General features: G+C 45.6%; 1 protein-coding gene across 8 annotated transcripts in view; it reads right to left on the bottom strand.

Annotated features, from left to right (window-relative positions):
* CYLD (CYLD lysine 63 deubiquitinase) overlaps window positions 1-7495 on the bottom strand; it is a 65001-nt gene extending 57506 nt beyond the window's left edge. Inside the window, exons 1-3 of one of the 8 annotated variants that reach the window (XM_049621225.1) lie at window positions 7431-7495; window positions 6706-6783; window positions 502-1153 (exon numbers count right to left, since the gene is read on the bottom strand). In XM_049621225.1, the coding sequence (XP_049477182.1) occupies window positions 502-1005 (504 nt within the window). In that variant the 5' untranslated portion in view covers window positions 1006-1153; window positions 6706-6783; window positions 7431-7495. The other 7 variants (XM_049621229.1, XM_049621223.1, XM_049621227.1 and 4 more) reach the window with 7 other exon arrangements.
* Between the last annotated feature and the right edge of the window lie 6710 nt (window positions 7496-14205).

Here is a 14205-nt window from a genome sequence, read left to right as displayed (position 1 = left end):
CATATATTATCAGGGACAACTATAAGCCATTTTAAATTGCCGCACCTTATTTTTTGAAAATCTTATATCTAAGTTTCATGAACTTAATAGCACACCCTAAGAAAAACTGAAAGATCTACAGTTACTACGGTCACAAGGTAATTCATAATTTTGTGAGATGATTAATTCAATTATAATTGGCAGAGCTCACTTTTAACACAATGTTAAAATTTCTAATATTGGAAACCCTTCAACAATTACATGATCTATGTGTATTTCCTACTACATTAGGTAGTTTTTAAAAAGTTTTCAATGCATCATCTTTATGTTATCTCAATTTATCATTAAAAAGTAAATCCTAAGAATTGTGAATATTAACAACTATGGGAGATTTCTGGAAAAACTTCTGTTGTATTTAATTTAAAGGGGTTAAAAAAAAAAAAAAAACATGTGTGCATACAAATATACACAGAAAGAAACACACACAAGCACAAGCTCACTAAAAAGGTTTATCAAACTTACCAGTAGTTCTACTCCAAAGAATATTCCCGATACTGTCCTCTCTGCTAATAAGGGTCCTCTGAAGCGCACAACTCCAGGAAATTTTTCTTCCCCGGATCTCAGCTGTACTTTCACAGGGCAGCCCACATCTATCTGGAGGCCTTTACTCAGTCTGTTTCTGTTTTTAAACAGGCTGAACCTCTCTTCACAATTGGTAATTGCCAAAAGCAACTCTGTGAATTTTTCATTTATTTCTACAACATCCTTTTCATCAACAAAGAGAACTGCGTGTGGTTGCTCTAGGATTTTTAATCCAATCTGATTTTTCTTGCCTTTTGCAGACGGAATCCTCGAGTGCCCCATAGAACGATCTTGGATATACTGTCCTATACTCCCCTTTGGTACTTTAAGGAGCTTTTGCGTTTGTTTGTCTGTAACACTGCATTCTTGAAGAAGCAAATAAAAAATCCGCTCTTCCCAGTAGGGTGAAGTAACTTTTTCTTGGCTCCATAAGCCTGAACTCATGGTGACATTAACTCCGAAATATTAACTCAAAAAAAAGGGAACTACTAAGTTTGTAGGAAAACCACAAAAGATAAATTCACTGGCAGTCCCAAAGCACGTTTTTAGCAATTTGGTGTCCATGCTGTAACAAGACAGCAAAGCAAAATGCCTGGAGGACAAGCAAAAAGAAACTTTACACTTTATTCTACATGAGCTAATATCAAGGTTAAAGACTTAAGATCTCATTTGATTAGTAAAAGCACACACATAAATGAAATACTTCCAAAATTACCTAAAAAGGCTAAAAGACATGCATCACTTGTACCTACTGTAACGTTGCATCTTTAATTAAGGAGATCCAGTTGTAAAGTAGCTTCAAACACAATACAATAATGTTTGTTTCCATGGCAATGCAATGTATAAAATCAAATTCTAGTAAAAGATAACATTCTATACAGATTTAAACATATATATGCATTTTTAAGCTTTAAAAAGTAGCGTTTTTAATAGATCAGACCTAACCTAAATGAGTAAGTTGCTGCATTTCAGCAAAACAGACATCAGTCAAAGAGGCTATTGTTTCTGTACACGTGGTTTAAGTGAAAAGTTACCCATCATAATTATTATGCTGAACATCTTTTATCAAAAAAACATAAATCATATTCTGAAACTGTAACCACGATTCATTTATCTGTGCTCCCTATTTTGATAATGGATCATTTACTTGATCTCTGATTCAGTTTCATTCCTTTCATCATGTACATTTTGTCCTTAGACAGGCAAATGTTAACCATATTAATCGGAGCCATCATTTAATTTCTGATAATCTCAAATATCAGGTATTGTAAATCTGATGATAGTAAAGATGTTAAAAATCAATTTTGTAGCCATTAAAACTTGGACTACATAACAAAGAACATAACTGTAGTACAGTAACAAACACCACAATTTTAACTATGTTTTGCTAGAAAGAAAAACATAAAAAGACTATTTCCAGTTTCAAATCTTCACTGAAAATTTTTACAATACTAGTCTTGCACAATTAAAACAGCCTTCGCAACCCTACCTTAACTGGGGGTTAAACACTATGCGATTTCACTAAATCAAATTCAGAATTCATTATTTTAATTAATTATCTTACTGAAAAAAAATAGTCCTTATGTATTCTCTGGGACACGAGTGTGGCTATTTGGTTTCTAAACACAGTTACTTCTTCCCTCCTTCTTTGAGGTAGATTTATCCACCATTCTGAGTAACAGCAACAGTTGATTGGACTATCATATTTCTCTAGTTTCCTCTTGGAATTTAAAAATAAATACTCCAAAAAGTAAAGAACCAAATTTTCAGTTTAATAATTTAACTTAATGATTAAATAATCGGTCAAGTCTATACAAAGAATGCATCATTAGATAATGAAGTGCTCTCTAATGGTGAGGTTTTTTAAAAGTCTGTCCCACTACAACCCAGAACGAGACATGTAAATTACCCAAGACCAGATAAAGAGTTTGGCATCCCTTTAAACCAATACTCTTGAAATATCTGTGCAACATTTAGTAAAAAGCAGGGGTAGAGCTGGCTTAAAGTGGTTCTCTCTCTCTGTCTCTCTCTTTTTTTTTTTTTTTTCTTTTTTTTATAATGTGTTTGTCTTAATTCCACTTGAGGGCACTGTCTACTTCGGCAGGAATAGAATCAATTTATATTTGCCACTTACATAAGACACCTGTGGAAACCCCTATCTTGGCACCATTATGAGCAAAACCCCTCATGAAGGCTACTCAAACAGCAACCCAAATCCTTACTTTGGCTGCATTCCTTTAAGGTACCAAAATGAAGTATTTGTTGTTTCTGACTAAAATTCTTCTCAAAAATCAACAGGGAAATAGCCTTTTCTGAATCACTGAGTTATCAATATGAATATAAAGTTGTCACCTGACTCTCAATATACAAAGATGTTTGTTACTTTGTTGAAAGGCTTTGCGAGTTCTTGGGTCTGCTTTCTGTAGATTTACAGTCCTTGATTTTCCCTTGCAATCAGCCATTTTCTGTGGTTTCCCGCAATGTGTATTTGGCTCATTTTATGGCCTTGTTGCTTTCCAACTTACTGCTTCTAATCGGTTCTGAGAAGCCAGAGGGTGAAATACGTTTGTGTGTTTAAAAAAAAACAAACAACAGTAACTAAAAGAGGTATACATAAATTCTGAACAGCCTTTTAGGAGTAAAGCACAGAGGCTTTACTGCACTGACCCCGTTTGGGTTACTTCCCGGAAGGAGGAGAGACTCAAAGAGCAACTTCTAAAAAAGTGTGTTGTTTTGTTCTCCTTATAAATGTATTTAAATATTTATGGCCAAAATTGCTTTTGAAAGTATGGTAATTCTATTTAGAAAAGGAATGACTTCTTAAAATTCCTAAAAATTACACCCTCAAATATTAAAATTAAGAACGTCCTTGAATCTTAATATTGTATACCCACAATTCCTACCCTGTTGGCTCTCTAGATTACTACGTCAATGTCATGATTTAAAATAAAACCCACCAGTGGGTCATGAAATATTACCAAGACAAAACTAAATTGCTATACGTAATGCATTAGGACACTATGTTTTAAATGAATTTGATTACAGAAGTGTTTTATGCAAGTCATTTAAGAGCCAGTCCACAGTAAAATTTAATATAACTACTTTGGTTTATAAAAAAGTGGAAGGCAATTTAACAACAGTTATTAAGAACTGTATTTTACAGTGAGCACACAAGGAGAGCTTTTCTCTAACCTGAGTTAGCACAAGTGGCAGTGAGCTTAAAGTCGATAAAAGCAGGGATCACGTTAGACAACTAGAACGGACAGAACAAAAGTTCATAAAATATTGAAAAAGCATTACCCAAAAATAAAAAGGCGGTGGCCTTTCCTCTTTCGGAAAGTACACATTAAGAAAGAATAGGTTTGCAACTACATTAAACACAGATTCTCTTCATTGCAACTGACAGAGAAAGGTGAATGGGGAACTTGATGACTCTACAACGATACAAGATAATAAATTTCATGATTGTTAATATCTCCATACACTGGCACTGCAGCAGATATAGGTTAATCAAGAGACTTTCCTCCACCGTAGAAATGAATATTATGACAACATTCTTCTTTCCCTGGGACATGCACAATAGTTAAATTAAGTCTTAAGCACCCAAGCCGTAAAAACTAAAGACTGCAACGGGAAAGACATAAAAGACACCGTTGATGAGTTATCAATCAAGGTTTGCTGGTGTGTTGAGTATTTCTGTGCACTCAGCACAGTGTTAGATACTGGGAAATATGGCAGATTTAAGATATGATAACTGCCCTACTTTGTGTTCTCTTACTACCTTTCAGGTCTAATTGGTTTAAAATTGCCTCTAATCGTATACTTCACTGTGAGTGTAAATATATCACAAATGATTCATCTAAATGCCATCGTACTTATTTCAGGCTGGGAAATGGAGTGATTATGAATATCCTGATAATTACTCTAAGTGCTGAATGAAGATTACCAAAGAGGCGGAATGCAATGATGTATTTAACTCTAAACCGTATCGAACAGAAGAAGGCCTTTCCTTTAACAACATTCCAGATGAGGGAATGGTTCAGGGTCACAAAGATTTGAAAATGTGTCTGGTTACCTGAGCTTGTTGAGGGTCTGGATTCTGAATCAATGAGAGTCTAATGGCACTAAAATAAAGTCACTAAATCAAGATGAGGGTTGAAAGATACAAATAACTACCAGCTTCCTATCAATGCAATGAAACGCTGGTCAAGAAATACATTTTATAGGAAAATATTAAAGGTCACAATTACCACGTTCTAAAAGACAACATGTGGTACAAATGAACATAATCAGCTGCATACAACTGACAACGGTTGTCTAGAAAACACAATGTCTTTTTGATTCCCAAGCTATCAGGTTATACCGTTCAAAGAACCTCACTGAAGAAAACAGAGACAGATCTAATTCAAGAACGTTTCACATCTTCTCAAATGTCCTGACTTGTTCCAGAAACCAAAGGAAACTGTGTAAATCAGAAAAAAACTTGACAATACTAAAATACTGCCCCTAATTATGAATGGCAGGGACAGGAAGGTCAGCATGAATACCAAAGTAAGAAGACACACAGGACTTCTTCCAAAAGCTTCTAGATAGCTAGAATAATCACCATTTTAAGAAAGGATATCTCTCACTAAAAGAACAAGTTTGTAAGCGTTATACTACTAAACGGCTGGAAAACAGAGATTCCATGAGCAGAAAAGAGAGTCAGTTTTATTCTTCTTCACATACTAACTTGTGACCCAAGCACACAAGGATTCAGTCTGTAAAGCAGGCAGGACTTACAAAGTTAAAAAATGGCCTGGCTCCTGCATCTGTATTTATATGAACAAGGAACCCTGCGGTCGCACTAGAGTTAAACCTGGCCACGACACTTCCCAACTGTGAATTCCCCAAGTCCTGTATCTTCGGATTTCTAGCTCCCGAGCCAGTGCCTGGCACGTCATGGGCATTCCGTAGATGTGAAATGAACAGACGATTTGGTTAACTCAGGTGCAAAAGCGAAAGCCAAAATTCCATTTCCTCATCTTCACTGGTTAAGTGATTAAAAGCCTCTTCCAGGTTAAAAGGGAAACAAACAAAAAGTACACTTTACCACATCTCAGAATGAATGAAGTCATGTTCAGTGTTAACCCCCCTACATTGCTACACGAGAGAAACAAACAAGAAATCTTTCACAATTGCAAAAACAAGTTCTGAGGTTCATCTGAAATTGGTTTCCTAGATCGTCACACCATGTCTGATGCCTGTAAGTGCTGTGTAACCAATCAAAGTACCTTGACAAATTTAAGACCAGAGTGTGGAAATCAGGAACAAAATATTAATCGTTTGATGAAGAGGGTAATGACCCCTTTGTCTCTTCTTGGGTTAGAGTTAAAGACTTCCATAAATCAGGCAAAATTACAGTTTAGGCATGCCAGACCACAAGAAATCACTGCTGCTGCGGGTTCGTTGTGTGTAACAGTGCCTTGGTCTTATCGGCTCTTCGCAAAAGTTACCATCCAGAGGAAGGCTTCTTCAGGGCAATACTGTAACATTTTGCAGCAGAACATTAGAGAATGTTCTGGGTGATATCAACATTCGCAGTACATGAACTTCCACAAGAACCCCCAGCAAATCATTTTCTCCTAATACTGTTCTAGTTCAAATCCACCCACTACCCAGTGGGGAATTGGCAGGCTAAATCCTCAGGGCCATTCAGTCTACTTGGGGCGTGAGGGGGTGTGCAGAAAACCAGCACTTGAATGAACAACCTCCCTCAAGGCCTGGATTCTTCTCCAGCGAGCCAATGACTGCAAAAGGAACAATCTTATTAAGATCTCTATTAGCCCCAGTTCAAAAGCAAGGTAAGGAATGATCCTCAGCCCAGCTGAGGCTACAACTCAGGGAGACTGGGGAGAGGATGGGGGCAGGGATGTTGGGGGCTGAGAGACACTGCAAGGCTGGGTGGCTGGAAGATGACAACCACCCTAAAACATGCAAATGCCACAGGGTGGAATAGAAAAGATGCCAAGTACATGAATAACCGGGCAGCTGACCCAGCTGAGAACCAAATCCAGGAACACGATCTTCTGTCAAGACTTCCCGATTTCCCCCACAGATCGTTAATACGATCGTAAAGAAAAACAAAAAGAAGGAAAAGAATACCTTGTCTCGACAGAGCGCACCTTTCAACTAATGAACTCCAGGTTGTACAAAACCATCCTCACCCTGGAAAGGGGGAAACTGAAAGAAAAAGCAGAACACGCCATTAACGAGGCCAGAACCCCGACTGCTGCTCTTCCTGGACAGGGGCCACCAACACCCCCAAACCGACGGAACGATACGCCCCCCTCGACTCCGAGAGGAGATAATACAGCCCAGGGCTCCCGAAGCCAACAGCGACCGTCGGGAGCCGGCCAGCGGCCCGTGCCTCGGTTTCCCCGTCTGTAAATGGGGGAGACCGCAGGCGGAGACTGTTTCCTGCGCGGCTCTCACCCCAAGTCCTCGCTCCCCCGGAGGTCCCGGCGGCGGCGACCAGGCTCCCACGGCTCGGGAGCCCTCTCAGGAAGCCGGGGGGAAGGGTGGGGGAAGCCCCGGGGGTGAGGAAGCCCGGGCTGACGTCAGCGGGCTCAACACCCCGCGGGCCTGGCCGGCTCCGGGCCAGGGCAACTAACGGGCCGGCGCCTAGGGCCCGACGACCGCGGCGGCGGCTGGAGGCGTCCGGAGGCCGGGCAGGGACGCCCGAGGGGACCCAGGCGCCAGCCGCTCGCCAGCTCAACCGCCCGTTCTCTCACTCACCTCGGGCGGCGGGGCGTCGCCCCTTGCCCAGCTCGGCTAGCCCGCGTCCCGGTTCGGCCCCGGCGCCCCACACCCACCGCCTTAATATTTACCTCCGACGCGCGGCCCCGGCGCAGCCGAACCTGCTACCTGGGCCCGCCCCCACCTGCCCCGCCTCCGAGCCGCCCAGGGGGGTGAGAGCGAGCGGGGGCGAGGGGGCAACCGCCGCGCTAACCAATCACAGCCCGAGATGCGTTTCTGTGCACGCGCTGATTGGGCGGCCCAGTGACAGACCTTCCTCCAATGGCTGCCGGCCCGGAGTCGGCTGAAGGGACTTTCCGCTCCGTCAAGCTCGGTCGAGCCAAAGGGAAAGCGGAGGGGAGGGGCAGAGGAGCCGGGAAAGGCGGGACGGAGAGCTCTGGCTGATTGGGCAAAAGACTGGGTGCCGCGTTACCATTGGCTGACACCCGAGCCGGGGCGGGGCTCTTGTGCTGCGCCCTGCTCCACCTCCCAGGCCGGGGTCTTGGCTCCGGGCTTAGCTGTCAAAACTCCTGCAGGGAGTTTGGGGCCAGGGTGGAGAGCAGTCCAGACGCGAGGTGGGACTAGGATTTCAGGATCCCATGAAAAAGCAAAGCTTTAGAATCAGACCTAAATTTGAATCCTTTGCTCTTTCAATTAGTAGCCGCGCGACTTGAGGATCTCACCACCATGCTAAGCCTCAATATCCTAATCTGTAAAATGGAGATCATCGTTATGACCTGTCCTACAGAAGCACCGTAGGTGAAGTTCCTGACACATAGCAGGAGCTCAGTCATGTTAAATTTCTTCTCCCTCAGATTGGGCCCGGGACCTCTGTCGTTTCTGAACCTCTGTTGCCACCTATCCCAGTTTGGAGGGACGTCTCCCTAGAGTGGCGAAGAAGGGATTTCCACACGCCGCCTCACTCAGCTCTGCACCCCTGGCCACCAGCCAGGACTTGGGGTGTAGTTAAGGATCTTTCAATTAGAAGGGAGGTTTCTGATTCCCCAAAGTGCTCAAAATATTTAAGGAAGTGCTTTTTATAATCAGTCCCAGAGCCTTGCAGCATACCATGCCTTGCTGCACTGGATACTCCTGTTAATTAATTCCTTCTCCTTTGACATTTTAAGTACCAATTATAGGAGAAGGTGATTAATACTAAGGAAAGGAGGGGGGGGGTGTGTTTAATCATGAGAGGGAAAATTTCCCCAGTGGAAAGTGACACTTCTGAAGATCTGGGGAGTTTAAACCAGTAACTACATAAAAGAAGTCACATGAGTGGTTACTAACAGTACTGGGAAACAGGCCACCCATCTCCCTTGCCATAAGCACCCAGGACGAAATGGACATCTGTTGAAATCCTTAGTCCACTCCTGTCTCTCCTTAGTGCATCCTTAGCCTGTGTCCCAAGCCTCATGACCACACTGCAGTAAAAAGCACTAAAATGGAAATCAACAGGTCTGGCCCATAGTGTGGCCTTAGATGACACTGTTACCGCCCAGATCTAGATTCTCCAATAAAGTCGTGAGGACTCAGAGGTCACGTTCTGGCTGTCCGGGCAAGAAATTCATCCCGAAGATTGTTCTTGTTTGATCTGTGCAGTGAGGAGGAAGCATGAGAAGAGGAAATAGAGTGAGAGAGAAAGAATCCTTTGAGACAGGGCACGTGGTCTCCCTTTCCCCATTTTACCACACTCCTTACCATTCCCCATTTTATTCTCCTGGCACATTTCTCTCCTTTAACGTTATCTACTGGCCCCTGAAGGTCAGCTTGCCACCACGGTGCCAGAACATCTTCAAGTCCTTTCTGATGATGGCATCCAGTGCTGCTGAGCCCTTTCCCTCGGTAGGGCTTTCTGCCCTACCCGCAGCTGTCAGAACCCTTGCTCAGTCCTCCCGCGACCCATTCCCTGAATCAGACAATGTCATAGCCTGACTTCATCCAAGAGATTGTCTTCCAAGCCAGGCCCGATACACAGGGCTGATCTCAATTACCATCTCCTATCAATTGGTAATGACTGCCTAGAACACTGTGTCGAAAACAATTGTAAAGCTGTATTCAGGCTCTCGGGGCAAAGAGATGTCTGCCAGCGGATGAGATGGGGGAATAGTGTCATGATGCTATTATCTGCAGTCCCTGATAAGCCAGCCTCTCATTTTACAGACAGGAGATTAGGGTCCAGAGAGGGCAAATAACCCGTCCCAGGTCACCCAGGAGTGGAGCTGAGACCCTGATTCTCCTGATTTCAGGTCAGGGCTCTTCCCAGGTCTGTTTAGACAGATTCCCCAACTGAAACGGCCTGTCCTCTCTGCTGTCCAATCCTCCCTTTGTTTAAGGCCCAACCAAAGTCCTCCCTCTTCCAAGGGTCTTTGCAGACGGCTCCGGGCCCTGCTTGACCTCCTCTATTCACCACCTCCGCCTGTTCCACTCAGCCTGGCCTGGATACACACAACTGCTGGTTGCGGTACTGAGCAGGTAGCAAGCAATGGCAGTGTCCGAGAGAGATGTCACCCTTGCCATCCGGCGGGGAAGTGCAGGTTGGAGTAAGCCCCGGAAGGAGAACCGTTCTGAGCACACATACCAGGTGGTCGGGCACTCAGGGGAGGCCCGTTTGAGGAAGTCACCTGTAAGATGAGGTAGTAAGCATGGTTAGTGGATGAGGGTGAAGGGAGCCCTTCAGGCAACGGGAACAGGACTGTGCGTGACATGTGGAAGGAACCGAAAGAGACAGAGCACAGTAAATGTGGGCACGACAGAGCCGTTCAGGCAGGACCTTGTGAGCCAGGGCCAAGTTCTGGTCTTTAGCTTAAGAGCAGTGGGATCCCGCTGAAAGCTTTTAACAGAGTAGTTAACAATGATTCTAAACTGTCCCGCTTAGCTCTCTCATTGTACACAGCAGAAAACCAGCAAAAGGCCGGTGGATTAAATGGATCTCTCTCCCCCAGGGGCTGGAAACCTGGTCACCTGGCAGGGGCCTGTGCCTTAGAGTGACACCTCCTAGTCGTGGTCATTTCTCAGCCCCTGCCCTGTGCTCCCCAAATGGCTATCACAGACCCCCTCCTACTTCCCGCCTCACCAAATTCGGTATTTTATAGCCTCCTGCCTACTCAGCGTCTCCACCCCACACAGCCAAAGGCGAGCTCCTGACCCTCCTCCACTCCTACCGCAGTCCTCCCGTGCCCCCATCTCAGGAAATGGCAACTTGCGGTGGTTCACCCAGCCTCCCAAGCGTCCAGCCATTCCCCCACCACTCCTGTGAGTCGGGGGCGTGCAGAATAAGCTCTAAACCATGGGGCTAACTGGAGCAGGTGCCCCTACGGGCAAGGGTATCGTGTGGGCGCTTTCTCCACGATAGCCCAGCGTGGTATTCCAATCAATGGATGAGTGGAGAGACGACCACACCGGGGATGTGCTTATCTCTTAGCGAGGGGAAATTCCAGATGCCACTGGAACATTCTGTCTGAGGGCTTTTACCCTGGTCACCCAAAAGCTCTTTTTGATAAAATAAAAGGGATTACATTAATCATCTTTACCCTAATCCTGCTGAACTATAAGCCCATGCTCTCCTGTTTGAGCTATTTGCTGTTATCAATGACAAATGATTTCTGTGTGATTTGAAAAACACACCCACAGAGAGAGGGGGTCTCATGCTCTTCATTGGGGCCTTTGCGCTACATCTGGAATCCTATTTGGGGCAGTAAATACATTAGAAATGATCCCATGATGGGGCGCCTGGGTAGGTTCAGTCGGTGAAGCATCCGGCTTCAGCTCAGGTCATGATCTCGCCGTCCATGAGTTCGGGTCCCTCATCGGGCTCTGTGCTGACAGCTCGGAACCTGGAGCCTGTTTTGGATTCTGTGTCTCCCTCGCTCTCTGCCCCTCCCCCGCTCACGCTCTGTCTTTCTGTCTCTGAAAAATGAATAAACCTTTAAAAAATTGGTTTTTTTTTTCAAGAAATGATCCCATGATGCAGGAAACCTCCCTCCCTTAGGGAGGAGACACTAATGGCGAGAGGAAAAAGGTGATTCGTTTTGATAATCTTCCGCAACTTCTATATTCTGCCTCCTTTAGGCAGGTAGATTCTCCATTCATTTAACAAGTATTTGAACATCTGCTATGCGCTAGGTACTATTCTAGACTCCGTGGACTCTACAGCGAGCATGGCTCTTGTTCTCATGGAGCTGGCATTCTAGGGAAAGGAAGAAACACACGTACATCAGGCGGTATGTGCTGAGAAGCCAATATTAAGCACGGCAGCGGAGAAGAGAGTGGTTGGGGACTGCTATTTTGGGTGGATTGTTCAGGAAGGACACCCTTGATGAGCTGACACCTGAACAAAGACCTGCAATAAATGAGGAAGCCAGCCATGCCACTGCCTAGGGAAGAGTGTTCCTGGAGGAGGAAATAGGCATTTCCTCCTGGAAGCAGTTAGCATTGTCAAGGAACGGCCAAGAAGCGGTGTGGCTGGAGGGCAGCGAATGGGAGTATGAGTGGCAAAGGGGAGGCCAGTGAAAACACAGGGGTGGGCCGGGCCGGGAGGAGACCTTGACTTTCACTCTGCATTAGATTGAGAAGTTCTGGAGAATTTCGATCAGAGCACAGCTCACCTGACTTCCCTTTTAACAGGCTCACACCATGAGTCAAGGGCAGAAGCAGGGGGGCCGGCTATCCCCCTGGTGAGGTAATCCGGGCAAGGGTGGGCCCCTAAGGAGGCCCTTGTTTCCCGGAAGGCACAGGGGAGAGCGGGGGAGGGGGAGGAGGATGTGGAACGGAAGATGTCAAGAAAGAAATTGTTCCAAGTGAAAAAGGGAGACCAGGGATTTTCAGGGTGATTGATAAGGGAAGGGTGATACTTAGGAGATTGGGTTTGTGGACTATTCCAGAAGCAATGATACATGAGATTAAATTTAGAGCAAAAAGGGGCGCCTGGGTGGCTCAGTCAGTTAAACGTCTGACTCTTGATCTCATGGTTTGTGAGTTCGAGCCTGCCAACAAGCTCTGCACTGACAGCATGGAACCTGCTTGGGATTCTCTCTCTCTCTCTCTCTCTCTCTCTCTCTCTCTCTCTCTCTCTCTCAAATTAAATAAGCTTAAAAAAATATTTAAAAAATTTAGAGCAAGAAAAAGGAATCTTGGGGACTCCAAAAATCTTGGATTGTCAGCCTGTACAGCTGCAGTCTCTCCCGATGTCATTCTCCAAGGGGAATGGCTCAGGATGGTCCCGATGTCGTTCGTGACCTTGCTCTTCACCTAAAACCTGCCCCCCAGGGCCCGAGCCTATGTTCCCTGGCGTGTGGGCCTTGCCAGAGTGTGCACCCCCCACTGCTGTGTGCGTCACCCCTGGGCTGCACCGGTCTCCTGGGTGGGATGGAAGCGTGAAGGTGTGTTGGCACAATAATGAAATGATGCTGTATGTAGTCTCAACTCAGCCTGCTTAGAATGTGATTCCACCTCCCACACTTCTGCGAGGTGTATTCATTCCAGTATCTGGTTTGGGCGCAATTGTGGGGCGGCGGCTGGGGGTGGGAGGGGGGGTGGCGGCGGGGGGGGGGGGGGGGGGGGGGTGGGGGGAACACTCAGATTGACATTTTTTTTTCCCTTCTAGGATGATGCTGAATATAATGAAAGACTACAGCTCTTTAAAAAAAATTCTCTTGCTCTGGTACCCCCCTCTTTTTTTCTTTCTGCATATAAAAATTAGGTATTCTTGGCCACAAATCTGAGATCTTGTCTGCTCCTATTCTAGAAGCGACTTCTGAAATCTGCAAAGCGATTTCTGGAAGTCTGCGGACTTGTTCGCAAGTTACCTGCCCCGGCTTAGAATGTTTTTGGTGGATCTGCTAGACTTTGGAAATTTAGACTCACGGCATAACTTGACGTCTTCCCTTGACTTCACTTAGGTGTCCCAAACGTGACAATCCAAAACAAGGTCCCTCCTGCTTCCAAACTTGTTTCCCACCTGTCTTCCCACCTGAGCTCCAGGATGGTGTGTCCCAGCCAAAATTCGAGGAGCCAGCCTTGAGTCTTCCCTCCCCCTCTTCTCTCATCCATTCCATTTTAAACCTTCGGGAATCGACTCCTAGAATGTTTCTGGAAAACTCTCCTCTGGCTTGCTATTATTCCAAGATCAAACCCAAACCCTTGACCACGGTCCACTAGGTCCTTCGTGACCTGACCCTACCTACCTCCGTAAACCCACGTGGTGATGCTCTCCTCTTAGCTTGCCCTCAACATACCATATTTGTTTTCTGCGGCTGCTGTGACAAATCACCACAGTCTTCGTAGCTTAAATGACACCAATTAATTCTCCTACGGTCCTGGAGGCCAGGAGGCCAGATTCCAAAATGGGCTGCAACCAAAGCGGGAGCAGACCTGTGCTCCTTCCAGAGGTTCTCGGGGAAAATCTGTGCCCTGGCTTTTTCCAGCTTCCAGAGCCGCACGCCTGGACCCATGGGGCCCTTTCCTCCACCTCCAAAGCCAGGAATCTAGTATCTTACTTCAGTGGTCACACCTTCTCCTGTGTCAAGCCTCCCTCAGCCTCGCTCCTACAAAGACACGCATGGTTGTGATTAGGGCCTAGCTAGCTAATCGAGGACCATCTCCCCAACCCAAGATCCTCATCATAATCACTTAAATTCAGTCCCTTTTGCCACATAAGGCAATATTCACAGGCTCAAGGAATTAGGAGCTAAGTATTTGGGGCCATTATTCAGCCCACTACATGCACCAAGCCCTTTCCCATGACAGGGTCTTCAGACAACTTGTTCTCTGTGAATAAGCCCCCTCTCATTCTTGGGGTCCCAGCCTCTCCGTCTCTGACCAATCTGAAGGTCCCCCCCCCATCCTGAACCTTTACTTCCTTCCTAGCGC

The sequence above is a fragment of the Panthera uncia genome (assembly GCF_023721935.1).
Source record: "Panthera uncia isolate 11264 chromosome E2 unlocalized genomic scaffold, Puncia_PCG_1.0 HiC_scaffold_19, whole genome shotgun sequence".
In the NCBI taxonomy this organism is placed as follows: domain Eukaryota; kingdom Metazoa; phylum Chordata; class Mammalia; order Carnivora; family Felidae; genus Panthera; species Panthera uncia.
Note: the sequence above shows the minus strand (reverse complement) of the source record. Positions and strands in the feature narration are given on the sequence as shown.